This window comes from Lagopus muta, chromosome 1, assembly GCF_023343835.1.
Source record: "Lagopus muta isolate bLagMut1 chromosome 1, bLagMut1 primary, whole genome shotgun sequence".
Taxonomy (NCBI): Eukaryota; Metazoa; Chordata; class Aves; order Galliformes; family Phasianidae; genus Lagopus; species Lagopus muta.
Window position 1 is genome coordinate 129551345 of NC_064433.1, and position 18925 is coordinate 129570269.

The 18925-nt window shown below is 40.2% G+C and overlaps 1 protein-coding gene across 2 annotated transcripts in view; it reads left to right on the forward strand.

Annotated features, from left to right (window-relative positions):
• The first annotated feature begins 1175 nt into the window (after positions 1-1175).
• Positions 1176-18925, forward strand: part of OCA2 (OCA2 melanosomal transmembrane protein) — a 165638-nt gene continuing 147888 nt past the window's right edge. Inside the window, exons 1-2 of one of the 2 annotated variants that reach the window (XM_048963932.1) lie at positions 1176-1279; positions 12802-13088. In XM_048963932.1, the coding sequence (XP_048819889.1) occupies positions 12823-13088 (266 nt within the window). In that variant the 5' untranslated portion in view covers positions 1176-1279; positions 12802-12822. Of the gene's footprint in view, positions 1280-9353; positions 9465-12801; positions 13089-18925 lie in introns of those variants that run through there. The other variant, XM_048963925.1, reaches the window with a different exon arrangement.

The following is an 18925-nucleotide window of genomic DNA, read 5'->3' on the forward strand; positions in this document are numbered from 1 at the left end:
AGAAATCAGAAAAAAATGCTTAACATATTGAATCCAACACTCTTCCTGAACACTTTCAAAAAAGTTGAATGTAGTAAACATTGCTATCTCTGACTTCACTAAGGAATAAATTAACTACCACCCCAAACACCAGACACGCTTGATATACTTTCAAATAACTGAAATTTAGCTTTAAAATACAGACTATGTGGATGTCAGAGGAAGTTAGTAATTTAGAATTGTTCACGACTGTGTTAACTCAGAATAGTTTCTGCTGTGAGGTAACTTCTGTGAACTCTGATAATCAAAGGAAGAATACTTTATCTAACAATTATCACAACGTAGCAATTATCTTGCACGAAGTAAAAGAAATGTATGTCTCCAATCTGATGTGAAATTCATACATATCTTCGAATAATATGTTTCTTCCCAAAGTGAGATCCATGATTAAATTAAAGACTTCGGGATGAACCAATTTCTCTAATCATTGCCTTCCACTTTCTTCTTACTGCTAGGGTGAGATTTCAACGTTGTTTTAGGGTAAAAAAACACACCCTGTATTACACTGGGATTGCTGCAAAGTTTATGTAGGTCAAATAATCTCCTTGAAGATAATAGTCTTTATTTCGAGCAATCCTAGCACTCATTTACACTGCTTTATCTGTGAAAAAAGGATCTGGAGTAGCTACAGTGCATCTTGCACTGCTTTTATGGTAGGGAGAAGAGTAATTATTGTGAATGTCAGACCTAATGGTTTTGTCTCCTTTCCCTTCTGTACTTATACCAGTGCTCCGCAGTAGGAATAAGTCATTGCCTCCTGAATATAAGGTCAGGGACTAAGAACACAGTGGATCCAGTTGCCATGCTACAGGTTGTTAGCTCCCTGTTTTGCTCTGTGAATAGCAGATGATATTTTCCAAGAGTTAGTTTTCAGTACAGATTCTTGAAGGGAGAGCACGATGATGAAGGGCAAGAGAAAAAACAAAGCAGTAAAGGCTGCGCTTATAGGTTCCTGAGCTCCTCCTTTTGGGACTCAAATTACACATGCTCATCTGAACTCAAAAGCTTAGAGCTCTACATGCGGTAGGATCTGCCTTGATACTGTGTCAATGCTGTGCCACCACAAGCCCTGTGTGGATTTTTCCCCGTAGTCATGAAAGGGATCTTGCTTCTCCACAGCCACCTTACTGAACTGCACAACAGCCAGATTCCCCAGGGGAAGTTTTCACTTCAGTTTCAGTAGGTAGAGCCTAAAAATCTCTACTGAGGAGTAGGAAAGAAAGAAGTAAAGAAAGAAGGGGTAAGAAATTGAAAGAAAGAATGGGAAAGATAAATGCATGTCTGCCTCTCTCTTACGCTTAATCTTCCCAATGTTGCATTGCCTGTTTGGTCAATTTTGAGTTTTCAATTGTATAAGGCTGTCAGATCACGTTGGACTTAGTGTTTGAAAGCCAAAAATTCTAAAGGAGCTGGAGGATCATGTGGCTATTCCTCCAGCCAAGTTTCCCTCAGATCTTTAAGCAGCTGCTTCAGAAATGCATGCTTGCTTCAGACCTTCTGGAGACTGGGAGGGCACAGTGTTTATTGGGATTCACAGAATGACTTGCTAATGAATCTTTGGTGCAATGAGCTTTCTGCAGAGGAACATACAGTCTTGTGAATACATGTGAATGCCTAGGAACATAAGCATTCATCAGAGGAGGTTTGGTTAATATAATCAGCATGCAGAGCCCACTTTCATTGCCCGTTTTGGTAAAACATAGTTTGGTGTACTCTCATGTACAGTGCAAATATTTTGCTGAGAAAATGCAGTAAGTATTGCTACTGCAATGCACTTTCTAGTGCTGTCTGCCTCAGGATCTCAAAATAATTTACAGCTTTGCTGAGGAGATCTTACTTGGTAAGTGTTATTTTGAAGGCAAGGCCCACTCTTGCCATGAGACAAGCAGAGAGTGAAGTGGGAAACAGTAATCTTGACCCTCATCTCCAGTTTGGTGGTGGCTCCTAGGCTTTGGCTTCACTCCCAAATGCTTAAAGCAATCCTTATTTGCTGGAACAATTAAGTTGCTTTGTCACGTTGGAGATTCTCTTGCTTTTTCTTTTTAATGTGGTAGGAAAGCTTTGCTTCTGTGCAGCATTCAAATGATCTTCTTCCTAGGGATACATAAATAAAGTCATTCATTACCAAATTTCCACTGTAGAGCAGTTCCAGAGAATGGAAATGAAACAGCATTCGTGCTGCTAGACCTTCCCTCCTGCTGTGGGCCTGAGGGGCCGCTCTGCCATCCCTCCCTTCCAGCATTTCCCTTCTGAGTGCCCCTGGGAGCACCTTGCCAGCATGGTATGTGCAGTTTCTCTGTATGATTTTAATCCTGTGGCCCTGGGGTGCACTGCGTAGTTTTCCTTCAGAGTCATGGAGCCAGACACCTTCTATCTGTAAGCAAATATATCTTGCAAGCTCAGCATTACCAGCCTGTCTTATATCTTAGAAGGGCTGGATGTGAAGTCGAGTGAAGACAGTGGAAGGACTCTCACTAGCCTCCATGTGTTTTGGTTAAAGTCCCGAGGCTCACATTCCATACATTTTAGCTTGGATTTGGATTTTCATAAGCTTTTGCACTCCAGAAAGCTGCCAGCTTCACAAATCTACCTCTCACTGTGTGTGCTTTCAGCCTCTTGGTTTTGTAATAACATTTTAAGCTGAGAGAGAAATTAATGAATTTGTCTGGACTGTAACGTGAACCATGCAATCAACAGCATGAACACACTAGTTTTCATTGATGATGCCGTACTCCCTTTGAATCTAAGAAGTAGAAATGTATATAAAAGCAGGCTCATTTGCAACACAAGGCCGTTATAAAGAAGTGTATGGCAGTAGGGTACTAATGGAGTGACCAAATTCCAGGAAAGTAAGTTGTAAGTACGTGTGTTTTTGTTTTCATCCTTGCTTACTCAGATTGGTTGATTTTTAATTAGTACCACAGGTTATTAAAATACTCCAAACTGAAACTTATTAGCTTAGTCACGTCTGGCCCTACTCTGCTGAAATGAAAGAAAAACCAAATCAAATCCCTTTGGCTATCTTGGAAAGAAAAATAAGTACTAGTGATACTAATGATGTTTGAAATCAGAATATCTATGCCCATTTACAGTGGTCAGTCTGGCTCCTAGAATGCACTGCTGTTTGCTGTCTATCTCAGAGTGAGGCACTGTGGTAACAGTTCTGAATAGAGCCATGAAACCACATAACATAAATATGCACATAAATATCCTTTCCCAACAAATTACTTGTACAAAGTCAACAAAATCTCCAATTTTGGACCAATGAACATGGAAATGAATACACACAAAATACTTAACAAACTCCCTTACTGTCCCTTCTTGGTTTAATTATTTTGGATTTATTATGGCCAGTGTCAACAAATGATGGGTCGGTTATTTTCACCTGCAGCAAAGTAAAAAAAAGTGTATAAATATTTACATTCATTTTGAAAAATATAATTGTATCCAGCATGCTGCTTTGTTGGTCACTGAAATAGTTGCTGTGCTAAAGAACACTGCATAAGCAAACCCCACACTAATAGATGCTAGGATGAAAAGAGAAGCTAGAGCTGTGTCTTTGTCACTGCTACCTCCACTTATGTTCTGTAGGAAAAAGTTGTATTTTATTCTGCTTTGCTGCATATTCAAAATAAAAGAGAAACTAGCAGTACCATGAATTCTGCTCTTCTGCACTTGTTGGTATTATCTTTTTCCATGGCACAGCTGCGAAGTCATATGGATGCTCTAATTCCTTTGTTCAAAGAGACTCCTTATCATCATCTTTTCTACGAAGTAAATTTAGGCTAACAGCGGACATGAGAAATGTGACATGAACACTTATTTCCTATCAGTATTCTAACTGCTGCAGCAATTCCAAGCACTTGCAGTTTATCAAGTTAGACACAAGAAAGATTGACACTGTGGGAATAACAATCATCTGGACATGTCATTCCGGGTGCAATAACGCATTTTTCTGCACTTCATTTTAGGGAGCCTGGTCTTCAGCTTGAAAGTCATTTGTTAAGAACTTCTAACATTTATTAGCAGAATATGGGCTAATAAAATAATAAAATAATAAAAATAAAAAATGGCCTTTGATGTTTGTATTCCTTCTCAGCTTGGTGATTTTTTTTTTCCTTAAACACAACTGAAAATAACCAGGCTTGTTTGAATGAGTTCAAAATACAGTGTCAATTATCAACCTCTTCCTACTGGTTGCTTGCTCGTAGAAAATTGTACAAGTCATTTATAAGGATTTAAAGACCTCGATACACAACAAATAGAAGAACAGAACACTGCTATATGCTTAGTCTGACATGTCTGAAGACATGTCTTTGGGTTAGAAACCCAAAGTAAAAATAGCAGCTCCAGCAATCTTTAACAAGGACCAGTTATAAGTAATTTCAGATTTCAGAATAGTCTTCTCCAACAGCCTTTCTGCCTCTCCTGTGGTCTCCCTGTGCTGCTTTTCCTTCCAGCAGTTGGCGAGGCCCAAACCCTAGTGGGACCGTGGAGCCAGATGTTATTCACCTTGACCTCAGTAGTTGCCCACAGCTGCTCTTTAGGGTGATCTGAGAACATGAGACCCCAGTGCTTTCCCACGAATATATAACGATCAGTTATGACAGTGCCAAAGAGAAGTATTACACTCTTAAAAGCCCTCTAGCGAGGCTGTAGTGCTGAAGTTTTCCTCATCACTGTCAATCATTTCACCTTCTTACACAAAAGTGCCGTGAAAGCCCTTCGGCATCCCAGCAGGCTATTTAGCTTTCTGGAGACGTGGTATTTGCTACTGATGTCACTTTTGAGAGAACACAGAAACACTACCTTGATGGCATAAAAAAAGGTTGCAGAGCTCAAGGAGGGAAGAAATCCCTCTCTGGGTTTGCATTTGAATCGTGATAGCAAAGACACTGCTTTTCCTTTCAAACCTGCTTAGTTTCTCAGCGTCTCTTGATCAAAGCAAAGAGCATATGCTGAATGATTTTCAGTTACATTTTGCAAGTCTCTTCTAGGATGTCTTCTCCTCTCCAGAAGACCAAGCCCTAAATAAAAAAAAATCTGAATATTATATCATTTTCCTTCTGATACAGCCTCCTTTTAACATAGTGCTTTGAGTTTTCAGACACATAAGCTTACATGGCAGTGATGTTGCTGCTTTGTTGGCTCCAGTGAGGGTGCCTCACAGCCCTTGTACTGCACAAAAATATTGTGCTTGAATTGATCAAGTTGTCCAGTGGCTTGTATTAACACTGACACTCATTTTTCTTTTCCTTTTCCTTTCACTTGCTCAGATAAACATCAAACACTTTAATAACTGTGCTGTTTCAGAGATGTGACAGCATTAAATCTTCAAACGGCTGAAACTCCATATTGGTCTTAGTAACTGTACAAAGTTCTTCATGGTGCAGGCTTCTTGTTTCCAATGACTGCATTCCATGACACAAATCTTGTGATACTTGATGAGAATCATCTCATTTAAACTGAGATATCTTTCTAGTGTGCAACTCCTTTACTCCCACATCCCTTGGCAGTCAGCAGGAGGTGCAGACATTTCTGGAGCACAATGCACTTATCCTGCTTCAAGTGCTGAGTCTCAAATGGTGGTCTGTTCCTCTCTCACTCCCTGGGCTGTGTGAGGATCTAGGGCATAAACTGGGGACTTAACCTTACAAAGTGCTGTAGCTTAGTTCTCTATAACTCTTTTCAGAAAGACTGGTGATGCAGTGGCACAGGCTGCACAGGGAGGTGGTAGAGTCGCCATCCCTGGAGGATTTCAAGCACTGTGTGGATGTGCCACTGAGGGATGTGGTAAGTGGGCATTGTGAGGATGGATTGAAGTTGGGCTAGATGATCTCAGTGGTCTTTTCTAGCCTTAGTTATTCTATAACTCTATGATCTTATAAGACGCTTTAAAAGTCCGCCTACTGACTCGAACATGCTTTGAATCAATCACTTAGGCAGATGAAATAGGAAAGAAAAAAGGAAATTACTGTTTTAGCTGGGATTTCCTCCCTCCTTTCCTTTCCTTTCCTTTCCTTTCCTTTCCTTTCCTTTCCTTTCCTTTCCTTTCCTTTCCTTTCCTTTCCTTTCCTTTCCTTTCCTTTCCTTTCCTTTCCTTTCCTTTCCTTTCCTTTCCTTTCCTTTCCTTTCCTTTCCTTTCCTTTCCTTTCCTTTCCTTTCCTTTCCTTTCCTTCCCTTCCCTTCCCTTCCCTTCCCTTCCCTTCCCTTCCCTTCCCTTCCCTTCCCTTCCCTTCCCTTCCCTTCCCTTCCCTTCCCTTCCCTTCCCTCCCCTTCCCTCCCCTTCCCTCCCCTTCCCTCCCCTTCCCCTTCCCCTTCCCCTTCCCCTTCCCCTTCCCCTTCTCCTTTCCTTCCCTCCTTCCTTCCCTCCTTCCTTCCTCCCTCCCTCCCTCCCTCCCTTCCAGCAGCTGTCCTGTTCTATTGTCATTCTGCCTGCAGTACTCCCTGTTCCTAAAGACCAAACTGATAGCTCTTCACTTAAATTATTCCTTCAGCAAGGGTTCTTGCAAAAACCCTCCCCAGACTCACTTCTTAGACTAAGCAGTGAGCAAGAGCACAGCATTGTCATAAAGATGTTCAGGGATCTTTTTTTTTTTTTTTTTTTTTCCTTAAAAAAACCAAAACAAAACAAAAACAGAAACAAAGCTCCCAAACCCAAAGCACAACAACTAATTTTGAGGAATATCTTTTCTCATGGAGTGGAACTTACATGGGGAACTGAAACTCTCAAACAAGGTGCTCAGTTACCATCTGGACAATTATGGGAATCTCTGTGTCAATGGCATCATCAGCTTGATGGAATGAGAAGCCATAAACTGTGTTTTTTTTTTTTTTTCTTCTTTTCCCCAGTTCTTAATCCAACTGCCCACTGCTATTGATGACCTCGAGATAGATACAAAACATTTCCTTCCTCATCTGTGTACAAAAGCTCTATGAGACCATTCCTGCCTATGCAGAAACTCTGCCTCCTAGCTATTTATAGCTGTTTTATCCAGATGAATCCTACAGCAGGAACTATCCTCGTGTGGCTAGGGATTTTAAAACGTCTGCTCTTTTTTCATTCGGGGGAAATCCCGTTTCTGGCAGGCGGTGAGGCTGCCAGCAGGGGTCAGCGTCTGCCCGTGTACGTGCCGTGCTTTTCCTCCTCTCTTCTCAGTTCCTTCTCTTCACCGGCCCGAGAGCTTAGCACTTTCTTGAGATGCAATTGGACATTTTCCTTCCTCAAAGGAGCTCCGACCTGGGCTGCTTGCTTTTGCTGCCCGGAGTTGCACTGTCTGTGGGACTTACTTTAAAAAGAAGACTAGAACAAATCTTTTTTTCCTTTTGCCTGGTGGCCTGCAAGTGGTTTCTCTACAAAGTCTTCATCTCACAGCTTGCAGATGGTTTCCCCATTGAGCTAGTTGAATCAGCCCTGTACAATAAGCTTCCCCAGTAGCCAGCTCCCCTCACCATGACCATCATCATGACCAGCTTGGGTCAGCACCAAACCCTGTCAGCAGCCACACCCAGAACTCACATAGCTTCACTCACTGCTGCCCTCATTCTGTGAGGTCTGAGAAGCAATTTGTCAGAGCTCCTGGTGAGCTGGGAAGTCATTAAGAGCCATAATCTACCAAGGGCTGCATCTCACCAGCTAAGCCACCAGATGGGCAGTTGCCACCTTGCAGCACCCCCTCTGTATTGCAGCAGTGAAATGTAATGGTTTCTGATGAATTCCTGTGAGGTACTATGGCTGGAGCCCTTCTTCCCTTCCTGGAAACCTGTGTGTCCATTCCTGACTGCCAATATAAAATGCAAGGCCACAGCAAATGACTCTGTGCTGCCTCAGCTCCAGCAGATCTGGCCGTTCAGTGCTTGGGTCAGGAAAGTACAGCACTCTCAGGCAGACATGCTCCTCCTGACTAAGGGTATGCAGCAACTTACTGTAAACTGTGAAATTCTGCTAGTGTGTAACAGTGATATTTTAAACACTTTACAAGCTGATGGGAGAGAATATAAGGTAGCTGGGCTGTAGTGATTTGTCCTGTCTGGAAGCAACCAGCTGGAACAGCTCACCTGATAATAATTTGAAACAATTTCTTCTTGGTCAGGCCCTATTGGAGAGAGAGCTTCTTACAGCACATCATCCCACTTCCACTTGCTAAAATAGCCCAAGCCCATACCTTGGGCCAAGAATTCATGGTGAATGCAAATAGGGAAGCTTACTTAGATGTCTTAGATACAAGTCTCAGGCAGTCTTGTTTTTGCAGCTGGAGCGTAATGCTGGTTCTGAGAGGTCATGCTGATAACAGTTTAACCACACAATTCCCCTCCTGCTTCTGATGGTCAGAAAAAAAAGAAGAGCCCAAAAACATGGAAAGGAAAGAAACCACATTCTGTTGTGGCCTGCCCTGCACTCTAATCTTCCCACTTGGTTGTGCAAAGGAGGGTGCTCCATGCAGCATTATTCTGTGCAGCCCATAGCACTACTTTATGGGATAACAGGGATCCCATGTGTAGGAGAGGCAGGGTTTTTAGAGAAAACATCACTGGAATATATTGTCAAATAATGGATGTCAAAGTAAGATGTTACACCCTGTATGCCCAAACCAGTATCTTGCTTCCTACAGTTAGATACATTTTCTATTTATAAGAGAAAACCTACCAATTTAGAAACACTGAGAATTCTTGCTTGCAAATTGCAGTGTTAGACACACCAGCACCTTTCCTCAATTTAAATAAATATAAATAAACATGTTTCGGCAGTCCTCATGTGGGAGTTTGTGTGTGTGGTGTCTGTTTTATAGGCTGCAGATCTAGGGATGAGTTTTCCCGAGTTCTTGGCCAGGGATATGCATGGCAATAGATCTGCAGGGATCAACCTGCTACAGGAAGATTTCTGAGGTTTAATGCTGACGTTCTGATCTGTTTCTGTGGCCACAGGCTAAGAGCAGCTCTTGTCCTCCTTGCTGCTGAGACAATTTTTAGGTGTGTTTACCTCAGGCAGCCAATACAGTATCACTTGTCTGACTTGTGGGGAAGCTGTCATGAAATGTATACCTGGAGGGAAATACATACACAGAAATGTGCCTTGGTGGTGCATCTGCCTGTGGGAACTCTCAGTGTAAGCAGTGCATGAGCTTCCTCTCAGCAGTCCCTCTGGCCTCTGCAGTGCTCTTTGTACAGGGGCAGGCTGAAAGAGGAGTCAGTAGGATAGAAGTTTATTTAGACTCAGATGATGCAGAGAGCCTTCTCAGGTGGACAAGATTTGGCTTTAATTACTCTTGGGTGAAATGCTTCCCAGCAGACGTGAATGTAAATGTTGTTAAAAAAAAAAGGCTAGGGGTATACCATGTTAGCAGCATCACACAGTTCTTCTCCCAGTAGTTATTTTCTTAAACTTGGGTTTCTATTTGGTAATGCAGAGGTGGCTAAGTGTAAAGGTAATATTTTTAAATGTATTTTCTAGTCTTAGTGGGAGAAAGGCCTTGAAACATGGTGAGATATGCAAGACAGAAAATATACTGCTTATATTATCTCAAGATGTCATATTTTGTAGCCTCATGGGCTCTAAGATTAAATTCTACTTCATTTTTGTTTTCAGAGATGCTATGCTGTGATTATTGATTCTCAGGAATATAATGGTTTAAATAATGATATATTACTAGCTACATCATTTGCCACTAGCATTTTGTTTTGCAACTAAAAGCAGGTTACACAAAGTCTCTTATATAAAACATTTTAGATAACCTGTTCATCTTATTAGCAACTGAAAACTTAAAGAAAAAACAAATTATTTGCCAGTATTCTAAAAACAGATGTTCAACTGCTTGGGCTGGGATGAAAGGGATGAAAAGGGATAACAAATATTGCTTAAATATTGTATTAACCCTTTCACAGTCAAACCCTAGATAACAGTTTCTAGCTGTGGCTATAAAACCTTTGGTAGTACATGGCTCCAGACAGATGAACACAAAATGAACTTTCCTTGGTCAAAATATCTCCTCACCTTCTCATGATAACATCTCACCTGTGTCTCCTTGCTGATGGTGACACTGTAAATAAGAAAAATGAAGGAAAAAAAAAAAAAAGGAGAAAAGTTCTGTAACTACAGGGAAATGTAATCATTTGAGAATTTCTTGAATGGTAAATGCACTGATGCCTCAGAAGCTTAGATACCATGGTGATAGTTGCCTTAGCAATGTTTAGCTACGTAGGTAATCACAATCAAACCTGTCTCTAGTGGCAAAATGATGCTGTGTTATTTTGTTTTTTTGCAAAGCTTTTTTGAATGTGCAGTACTGTGGTTTATGATTTTGTATTCAGGCACCAGATTTTCTTTCAAGCTTCTTGTCCTTTTATTTTTCACTGATGTTAATTCTTAAAATAAATGTCTTTCATGTTAAGGTTCTGTACTTATAAGAGCCTAACTGATTTAGTCCTTACTCACCTCAGGATATATCTATTTCACACTCTTAGGGTGAGGCATGATCGATTATAGAGTTTGTGTTCATGTTCTCATCTTAAAAAAGCTAGTACACCTGAAGCTCATGTTTCTACAGCCTGACATCACTTTAAAGCCTGTGTATTTTCACAGCAGGTGTTCAGACAAACCAAATGTTATGAAAAAATGTAATGAGTGAGCAGATATCTTAGTTTTGACTTACAGAGTGTCTTGATAAAACCAGTGCATAATTCCATTAAGTAAGAATGAAGATGAGAAATTGTCTTTTCCATTTGCGGTTGGAAGTACTTGCATTCCAAAGTTATCTAACAGTTATCTGTTAGAGTGAAAGGCAGGTTGGGATTTTAGCGTGGGCTGCAACTGGTAGAGCCACAGGCTACCAGAGGTGGCATAAGGGTGTTGGTGGCTGGTGTTGGCCTCTACAAGCTGTGAGTTGGTTCTCCTGGTACTGCCAGCCATTGGTCTCAAGGTACAATGCAAAATTGTAGCTCTCTAATCCTCTCACTCAAGACTATGTCTTGGATCACCAAAATTCAGTGTTTTCTAGACTGTGGAGATGCCCCAGATCAGCTCAGTGGTGGTGCATCTGGTACTACACCAGCCATACTTGTGCTCTTTATACTGAGTGACAGATGTAACAACAACTAGAGGAAAACCAAGCACAATCAAAGGCTTATTTGTGTTGATGCTAATGAAGGGAAGAGTCAAATTAGTCAAACTACCTATCAGGACAGATGCAGAAGATTATTATGTGAAAGCTAAGGATGCTGGGAGTAGAAAAACAAAGAAATGCAGTGCTAGAGAAAGAAATGCCACCTGGGGAAATTCTTATTAAGATTTGGTTTGCAAGCCTGCCTTTGCTTGTAGCTGAGATCTATGTTTCTAATGGCATGTATTTTGGCCTTTCCTTTCAGGAGTCTCTGTCACATTTTAGTCTGTATGACCAGGACAGCCCAAAGCTGCACAAATCCATGATTAGCTTTTTGTTATTTCTATATCCAGTGATTTCTCCTGCTGAGCCTGTTCCCTGGAATGGTGTTGTTTCTGCCCCATGGCCCAATGCTTCTATCTTCCTGTCCTTTGCTGAGGTCTCCAGAGGAAGGAGCGGGGACAGGCTCCATAATGGCTGTGCTCCCTTCCTGTGGGGATGCATGAAGCTGACAGACCTGTGTACCGGGCTGTTGCTGTCCTCAGTGGTGACTTTGTCACTTTGCAGTCGAACAGGCCCATAATTACATCCCTCAGCGTGTGTTCAAGAAGGGCTGCTCTCTAATGCGGTCTCTGTGTCTGATTTGGGCACTTTGTGATATTCTGAAGTGCTTTTCTTTGTAACTTTTCACACTGAATTGTAATGATTACAGTATAAAAGCTTTTCGACTGTTATGCACAAAGTTTTATTATAATCATTTTTAATAATCATATAATAGAACCTAATTTTCATCAAGGTTGTATTCACATTTCCTAAGTGCCATTGGCAGCTGGTAAAATGGAATGCTGTCTCCGTAAACCTCAAGTATCCCATCTGCTTAACAAGGAGCTGCTGGCTGTGGTACCACTTCAGAGCAGCAGTGGCTTTCTGTAGGCTGGGAAGACAGTGCAGGATCACTGCTGTGGGCAGGGGAGGAGCTGGTTGAGTTGGTGAAACGCTGTTATGACAACCCCAGATGATGTTATGCAATGGGAGATTTTCTGAGCCTGGGGCCTCTGAATAGGTCCCAGGCCTGTTTCTGGGTGTCAGGTGGCAGACAGCAGGCCAGTAACTTGGCTGCATCCAGCAGGAGCTTGGGTCTTAACAGATTGGCCAAAATTTGGTTCCCACTTTCCTAGTGCTAAGAGGTCTGTAAATCAGAGATAATTCTTCCTGGCATTAGCTGGATTTCCATTTACACAGATGTAAAAGGATTGGTGTTTTAGTTTTTAATTTATTAGTACAAAGCTCGCTGATAGTGCTGTGGCTGTTTGTTTCTTGTTAAGTATAGACTCAATGCCTGTCCTCATTGATCCGGAGGTGATTCTGGCTCATTGTGTGGGACAGGAGAGTGCAAGTTCTGGGTGAATTTGTGGGAGAAAATTATGACAGACATGGAAAAGGTCTCTTTACATGTGTCTATGCTCTCTATAATGGCTAATTTTGAAGTTGCAAAGAGGTTTAAAATGTTGGAATTATTCCTGGTTGAAATAAATCTACAAGGGAAATAGCTAAAGGTGAAAGAAAAAAAAAAATCTACTGGTTGGCATTTATAACATGCTTATATTGGAGTAAATATTGAGTCAATTCAGTTTAGTCCTAATATATTTGTTTTTGCTTTCTTTAGGAGAACTGCCCCCAGGAACAGATGTACTTGGATAACAAGGATGATAGTATGGTTTCTAGTCAAGAAATGGAGCTGAATCGGACCCCTTCACATCAAACCAGTTTATCTGCAAGAGTGGCAACCAAACCGGGGACCAGAAGTTGCAATGAGCTGTGGCTCTTAAAAGAGTATCATGGCATGGTAACGAGTCTTGGAGAGCCACACACCCCCTGTGAAAAAGCAGCAATTGAAGAGGATGGCTGCGTTGCTCTGGGGAAGGATTTCACTCAAGTCCCCATGCAGGGAAGGTAAGAATAAGGACAAACACAGTTTTTCTCCCAGTTCAGATTTATTTTTACTTTCTTGCAGAGAAGATATGTATTTTCAATAAGCAATTGTTGTTTCTCCCCTAAAGAGAACGGGAAGCTTAATGGGGACATCAAGGCAGTTTTAATTGCCTAAGGACAGTGGTATATCATTAGATTTCCAAACTAATCTCAGTTTTAATAGCAGCCATGGACCAATTTTGTTTTTTCAAGATCCCATTTCTTCTCTAATTGGTGTCACAAACCACACAGAAATAAGGATGTTTTCATGTGACACCCCCTGTCCCTTTAGGAAAGCTGCATGTGAACTTCCAAACTGCATCCTAAGACCATAAAGTGAATCACTATGGCTAAGACAGAAAATATAAAAATGGCACTGATAACTGATAATGGGTGTGATGTTGCCACATCACGTATTGAGGGTAAAAGGAATTCACTCCTTGTGTATCCTTTAATGAATCAGGAAGAGTGTAGCTATGGGGAATGGTTGTCCAGTCTTTCCTGGTGAAAAAGATTAACAGTACTACTTATAGGTATTCAGAAATATATAAAGTATATGTATATATATATAAGGTGAGAAAGATGTATCTATCTGAGCTCCTGAAGAACACAGTCTGCTTGGAGGCTTAAGTTTTGAGCAAGAAGGCTTAAACTGCAGTGATTAAGTAGAGTATCTGCACAATTTCCAGATCCTGATGCTGGAGACTCCTGTTGTAGGTCAGGAAAAACACGGTAGATTTCAAAGCAGATTAATGTTTGAATAAGATTTTAAAAAATCAATTAATTAAAATTAAACAGAAACATATTGTAGATCAGAAGTGTAACTGGAGTCCTGGTGAAGTCTCACTGTTAGTTAAATAGGCTTTTCAACCAAAAAGTGGTATTTCATTCCTCTTCATACGGTTCTCTGCTGCTTCTATTAATTTAGGAATTGCAGTCTCAAGGGCTTTTCATAGCTCTGGGCATGCTGGTCACATCCCTGCACTGCTGGAAGGGGGCAAGGTGTGTCCTGTACCACTACATGTAATTTAGAAGGAAATCTACTTGTACTGGGAGAAAAGGAGGTTTGGGGCATTTTGTAAGTTCTCTGATCTGGACAAGCAGAATCAGGTTAGCTAGATGAGCTTTGCTGCTCACCTTGCTTCCCAGAAGTATACATGTACTCTGTAAGTCTACATCAAACAAAGTCAAGGTTTTATGAGCATGTGAAGGTATTTACTTCAGAATGAGAATTGGAAATCGTTATGGCTGTGCTTTTGAAATATTAAAAAATAATCAAATTGACAGCTTGACCACAAAAGCCCCATAAATCCTTTAGAAATGATTTTTGGGGTATTTGAGGATTTGTTGTGTTGACTAAGACTTTTATGGACAGATTAAAATCTTGTAAAAGTTCCTTAGTTCAGCATATGGTAGTGTTGAGCTAATGTCATCTGGTTTTAAAAGAGTATTGTAAGTACAAGTTGGATGCAGTGTCAGGAGGAAGGCAGGAAAAATGCATCTGTAAACAAGGATTTTCATTTGTGAATTCTCATATATGTCTAATTACTGATGTGTGTACAAGTGCTGTGTACTGTCCTGATACAGGAATTGAAAATACTGTCATATTCTTATAGACTAGCTGTCACTCTGCTGACTGTATTTCTTCCTGTTGTTTACAGGAATTTTTGTACTGGCTGCATGTAACTTACTATGAACCATGTTTGGAAATCATGATCACCAGTGCTAGAGATGAAAAATACTTTCTAAACTATGGGGGAGCCCACCTTCCTGCAAGGGCAGGCAGTAGCTCCAGATCTTTTGATAACGCTGTTTTCCTATGGAGTAAAATTATGTGATTTAGGGATAGAGTACGATTAAAGAGCCATTTCCATGCTGTCTTATGGGCAAATACATATATCTTTTTTTGTAGTAATAAATTAGGGATTGGGAAAGCATCTCCTAAAGTTCCTTCTTGTTTGATTTTTACCTCTCTTGCTTCTGCAACATAATTGATTTTTTTTTTTTTTTTCATGTGGAGATGAATCTTATCTGTCAGTGTGTATTTTAGCAAATGTACACTAGGTGCAATTAAAACATGAATGTGATCTGTATGACTCCTCTAATATGAGTAATTACCCTTAAATCATTGGGACCACTCAACAGAATGCAGATAAAAGCGTGAATAAACCTTTGCAAGTTCCCAAGTTGTTTGATTAGTTTCAGCAGAATAATAATTAACTTTTAATGTAAACTGTTCTTTGACTTGGAAGACTACTATTAAAAAAAGAGGAGACCTAATCCTTTTTTTCATTAAAAGGGTTGGCTAAATTGGCATGCCTGTTTGGTTTGTTTTAATGCATCTACTTAACTTAAATTGCTGAATTATCTTTCAAGGATAAGATTACCAGGCTCTCTAAATTGTTCAAATTTACGCTGACACAAGACTGTCTAAAGAATCTATCCAAGAGAACACAGGATTTATCTTAGTCACTAAAATTACCTTTAAGAAAATGTTCTTGAGTTATCTGGAGTTTTTTTCTTTCTGAGCAGAGTAGATAGTCACCCTGTTCTGGTCTGAACAGTTTCATTTGTCTGCAGCATAATCCTGTGGGTATTTTGTGGCTAGCTTGCATATGGTCATGAGCTGCCTGCCCATCAAAATGCCATCTTGTTTCCATCGTGTATTGAAGAATGGTTCCCTTCAGGTTTTACTGCATTGCATTGGGCTGCCCAGGCTCTATGTGAGAAAGCTTTGGACCATCTGTGCTGGTCCTGGAGCATCCTTCAGGCTGAAAGAAGTCAGCCTTCTTGTTAAGACCATACTTCCTCCAGTATTGCTTACTGCAGGAAATACAGGCATTTTCTTCTGAACTGGAATGCAAATGAGCTCCAGAGTTTTTCAGTGGGAATGCAGCTGGCTGAGGTGTATGTTTACACTGAACTGCACTATGTGCTATAGTGTGCTCTGCTGGAAATACAGGTTTTAACGTAGTACAAAACACCAGTGCAGACTTATTTTTGATTCTGAACTTTGTTTGTTCTCCTTAGCCTTTATGAAAAGGATCAGTCTGGCTATTTTTAACATCTTATTAACGAAAGTTGCATTTGCAGTCTATAGACATTGATCCAGGACTTTCTTGAGTCTCTTGCACTGCAGGAAGATTTCACACTGCTCTGTGACAGCATGGACAATGTTCTTTATGTCTGCCCTGACATATTCAAAAGCACAGCTTACTTCCTTCCATCTTGTCTCCGCATGTTCAAGTTGTGGTCACAAAGGAAGGTTCCTTGGTTACCTTGATCTTATCATCATTAGTGCTGATTCCATGGGAGAAACCAAATGACATGGCTTTGTGCCAAGCAAATCTGAAATTCTCCTTTATGATCCACAGTAAGGGAGCAATATCAGCTGCTTTCAACTTAGGAATTAGTGAGCCTCAAAGGCCACTATAGAAAAATATATTTCTAAAGAAATAAGATGTATAGTAATCCCATGTAGCCAATTACTTTATGATGCTATTTAAAACTATATTAATGAAAAAAGAAAGGCCTTCTTTGGAATATAAAAGTGATGGAAGAGTGGATAATTGAGGAACTATACCCTGTGGCATTCATTTCATGTTGCCCTTCTGGTCCCTTTCTCTCTTTGATGTAATTTCTGGCTGTACTTCTTTTAGGCAGTCAGGTAATAACACCTGACTTCTTAAAAGTAGGGAGAAAAAGAAACAAACAAAAAAATAATGGCAGTTCTTTATTGATTTTGTTGTGAACTTTTAATGAGAAATTAGACAGTGGGGAAAAAAAAGTGATCAAACCAAGACGTCGAATTACTCCTCTGAGGTTATGTTTAGATGAATTTGGCACTGGAATTTGTTGTTCATTTTATGTTATAGTCCTTGGAAGTTTTTTTCTTTAACTTTTATGTCTCGTTAAAAAGATTAATCTCCGGAGTAACAAAAATTAATCCCTTATTTACTTATTGAATCTGCTTGAATTTGTGTTTCATCAAGCAAACCTATTTATTTTAGCATCTCTCTGGTCTCTCAGTTTCATTTACATAATCCTCACTTCTGTAAGAAAAAAATGAAAATAATCAACCAAATCAAATTCTTCCTTTGACCCAAGTCTGCGTTCATGGGATCAGTAGGGAAATTATTGGTTTGTGATGAGAAGGACTGTAAGTCTGCTCCTAGAGTGATAGTGGAAGGAGAGCAGAAATGTGGTTGTGTGGCGTGAGAGAGCTATTGGGCTCCACTTGAGCGAAGGATGCTTGTTCAGCAGAAAGCTTTCATTTAGTTTTCTCTACTAATGAAGCATACTGAGACCTCACTCATGATATACACGTGTCTGTTCAAAGTTATTTAACTTTTCTATTGCCATGTACAGTTAAACAGTTCTTACTTATTATAGTGACTTACAATGTCTCAAACTGATAATATACTACCATTTCTGTTCTATCATTAGCAGACTAGAACCCTAGGTGCTCAATTGTTTTTTATTCTGACGGAATGCTTTCTTAAACAAAAATCCACTAATATCAGTTTTTGTTTTGAAGTGTTCAGTTGAAAGAATTAGAGCATATTAATTGACTATTTCCACTGTCAAGCTAAAAACGATGCTCAGCACAAAGTGAAAAATTTGCAAAGTACCAATACACAAATATTACACTTGAATTCCTGTGAGATTGTAAAAGTCAAACAAACAAACAAAAAAATGCTATTGAATTTTGCAAGCAGCTGTTCTCTTTCTAATAATTAATAATATGGTTGTTTTGGGTTCTTCTTAGACATCTCTCCTAGGCCAATTGTGGAAAAATGCCAGTAGCCTACAAGATTCAATCCTCTTTAGGCTGTGACAGATGTTTTCTCATGTAAAGCTCTTTTTAAATGGGGGAAGGTTTTGTCAGCAATGATTTTTATTTTTTGGTATTATAATGTTCAAGTGTGATGCCAACCAGAGAGCCAGACTTTGAAAAGAAATGTGTTGCGTAGAGGCAATCCCAGCTGAGCAGGAGGGTTGTATGGGGCTTAAAAAGCCAATGTGAGGAGCTGACAGTGTAAGATGAAGCAAATAACTCATTCACTCGAGCCTTTCTTTGAGAAACTGTCCTGTATGCTTTGTTCCTGGCCCATGTGTTTGTGTGAGAGTGGTAGCTCTAATATGCTAAGCTATTTGTGGAAAAGAGAACTTTGCAACAGCAGGTGGTCAAGTGAAATTAATTACTAAGAATTCAGTTTTGTCTTCAATTTTCTGCCATGTGGAGGAGCAAAAAATTTACAGATGAGTATTTTCTAATAGTGAGGGGGAAAGGAAAACTAAACACTCTAAATCTACAGCCTGCACCTGTATGGCTGCTTTGTGTGAACATGTGAGTAGGCAGAGGCTATGTTGCAGCTGTTTTTCAGTAAATGGTATGCATGAAAACATGGCAACTCTTCCATTGGCCCAAACACTGAAGTGGGAGAACTGAGCTAGAAAAAGCTGAGAGTGAAAACAGTTATGAAAGGGTGTCAGGAAGACTGATGCTAAGCAATAACTTGGGATTACTTGTTCTAAGACTCCTTGCAGAGCTTGAACGTCAGTGATTCTAAGGTAGACAGAATCCAACATCTTATCAGAGAATAAGAAGAGGGAAGAGCCCAGGACAGAGGCAGTTTGGCCTCACAGTGCAGTCAAGGAAGAAGTAATGCCTATGTGACTGTTTTACTCATGCTTGTTTAATTAATTAATTAAACATGCTCTGTTTATGTAATTGATACAAGGTGTAGGAGATGGATGTACATTTCCCACCCACCTTAGTTCTTAAGGTTCACCAAGCTCCAGGATATTCTTATTTA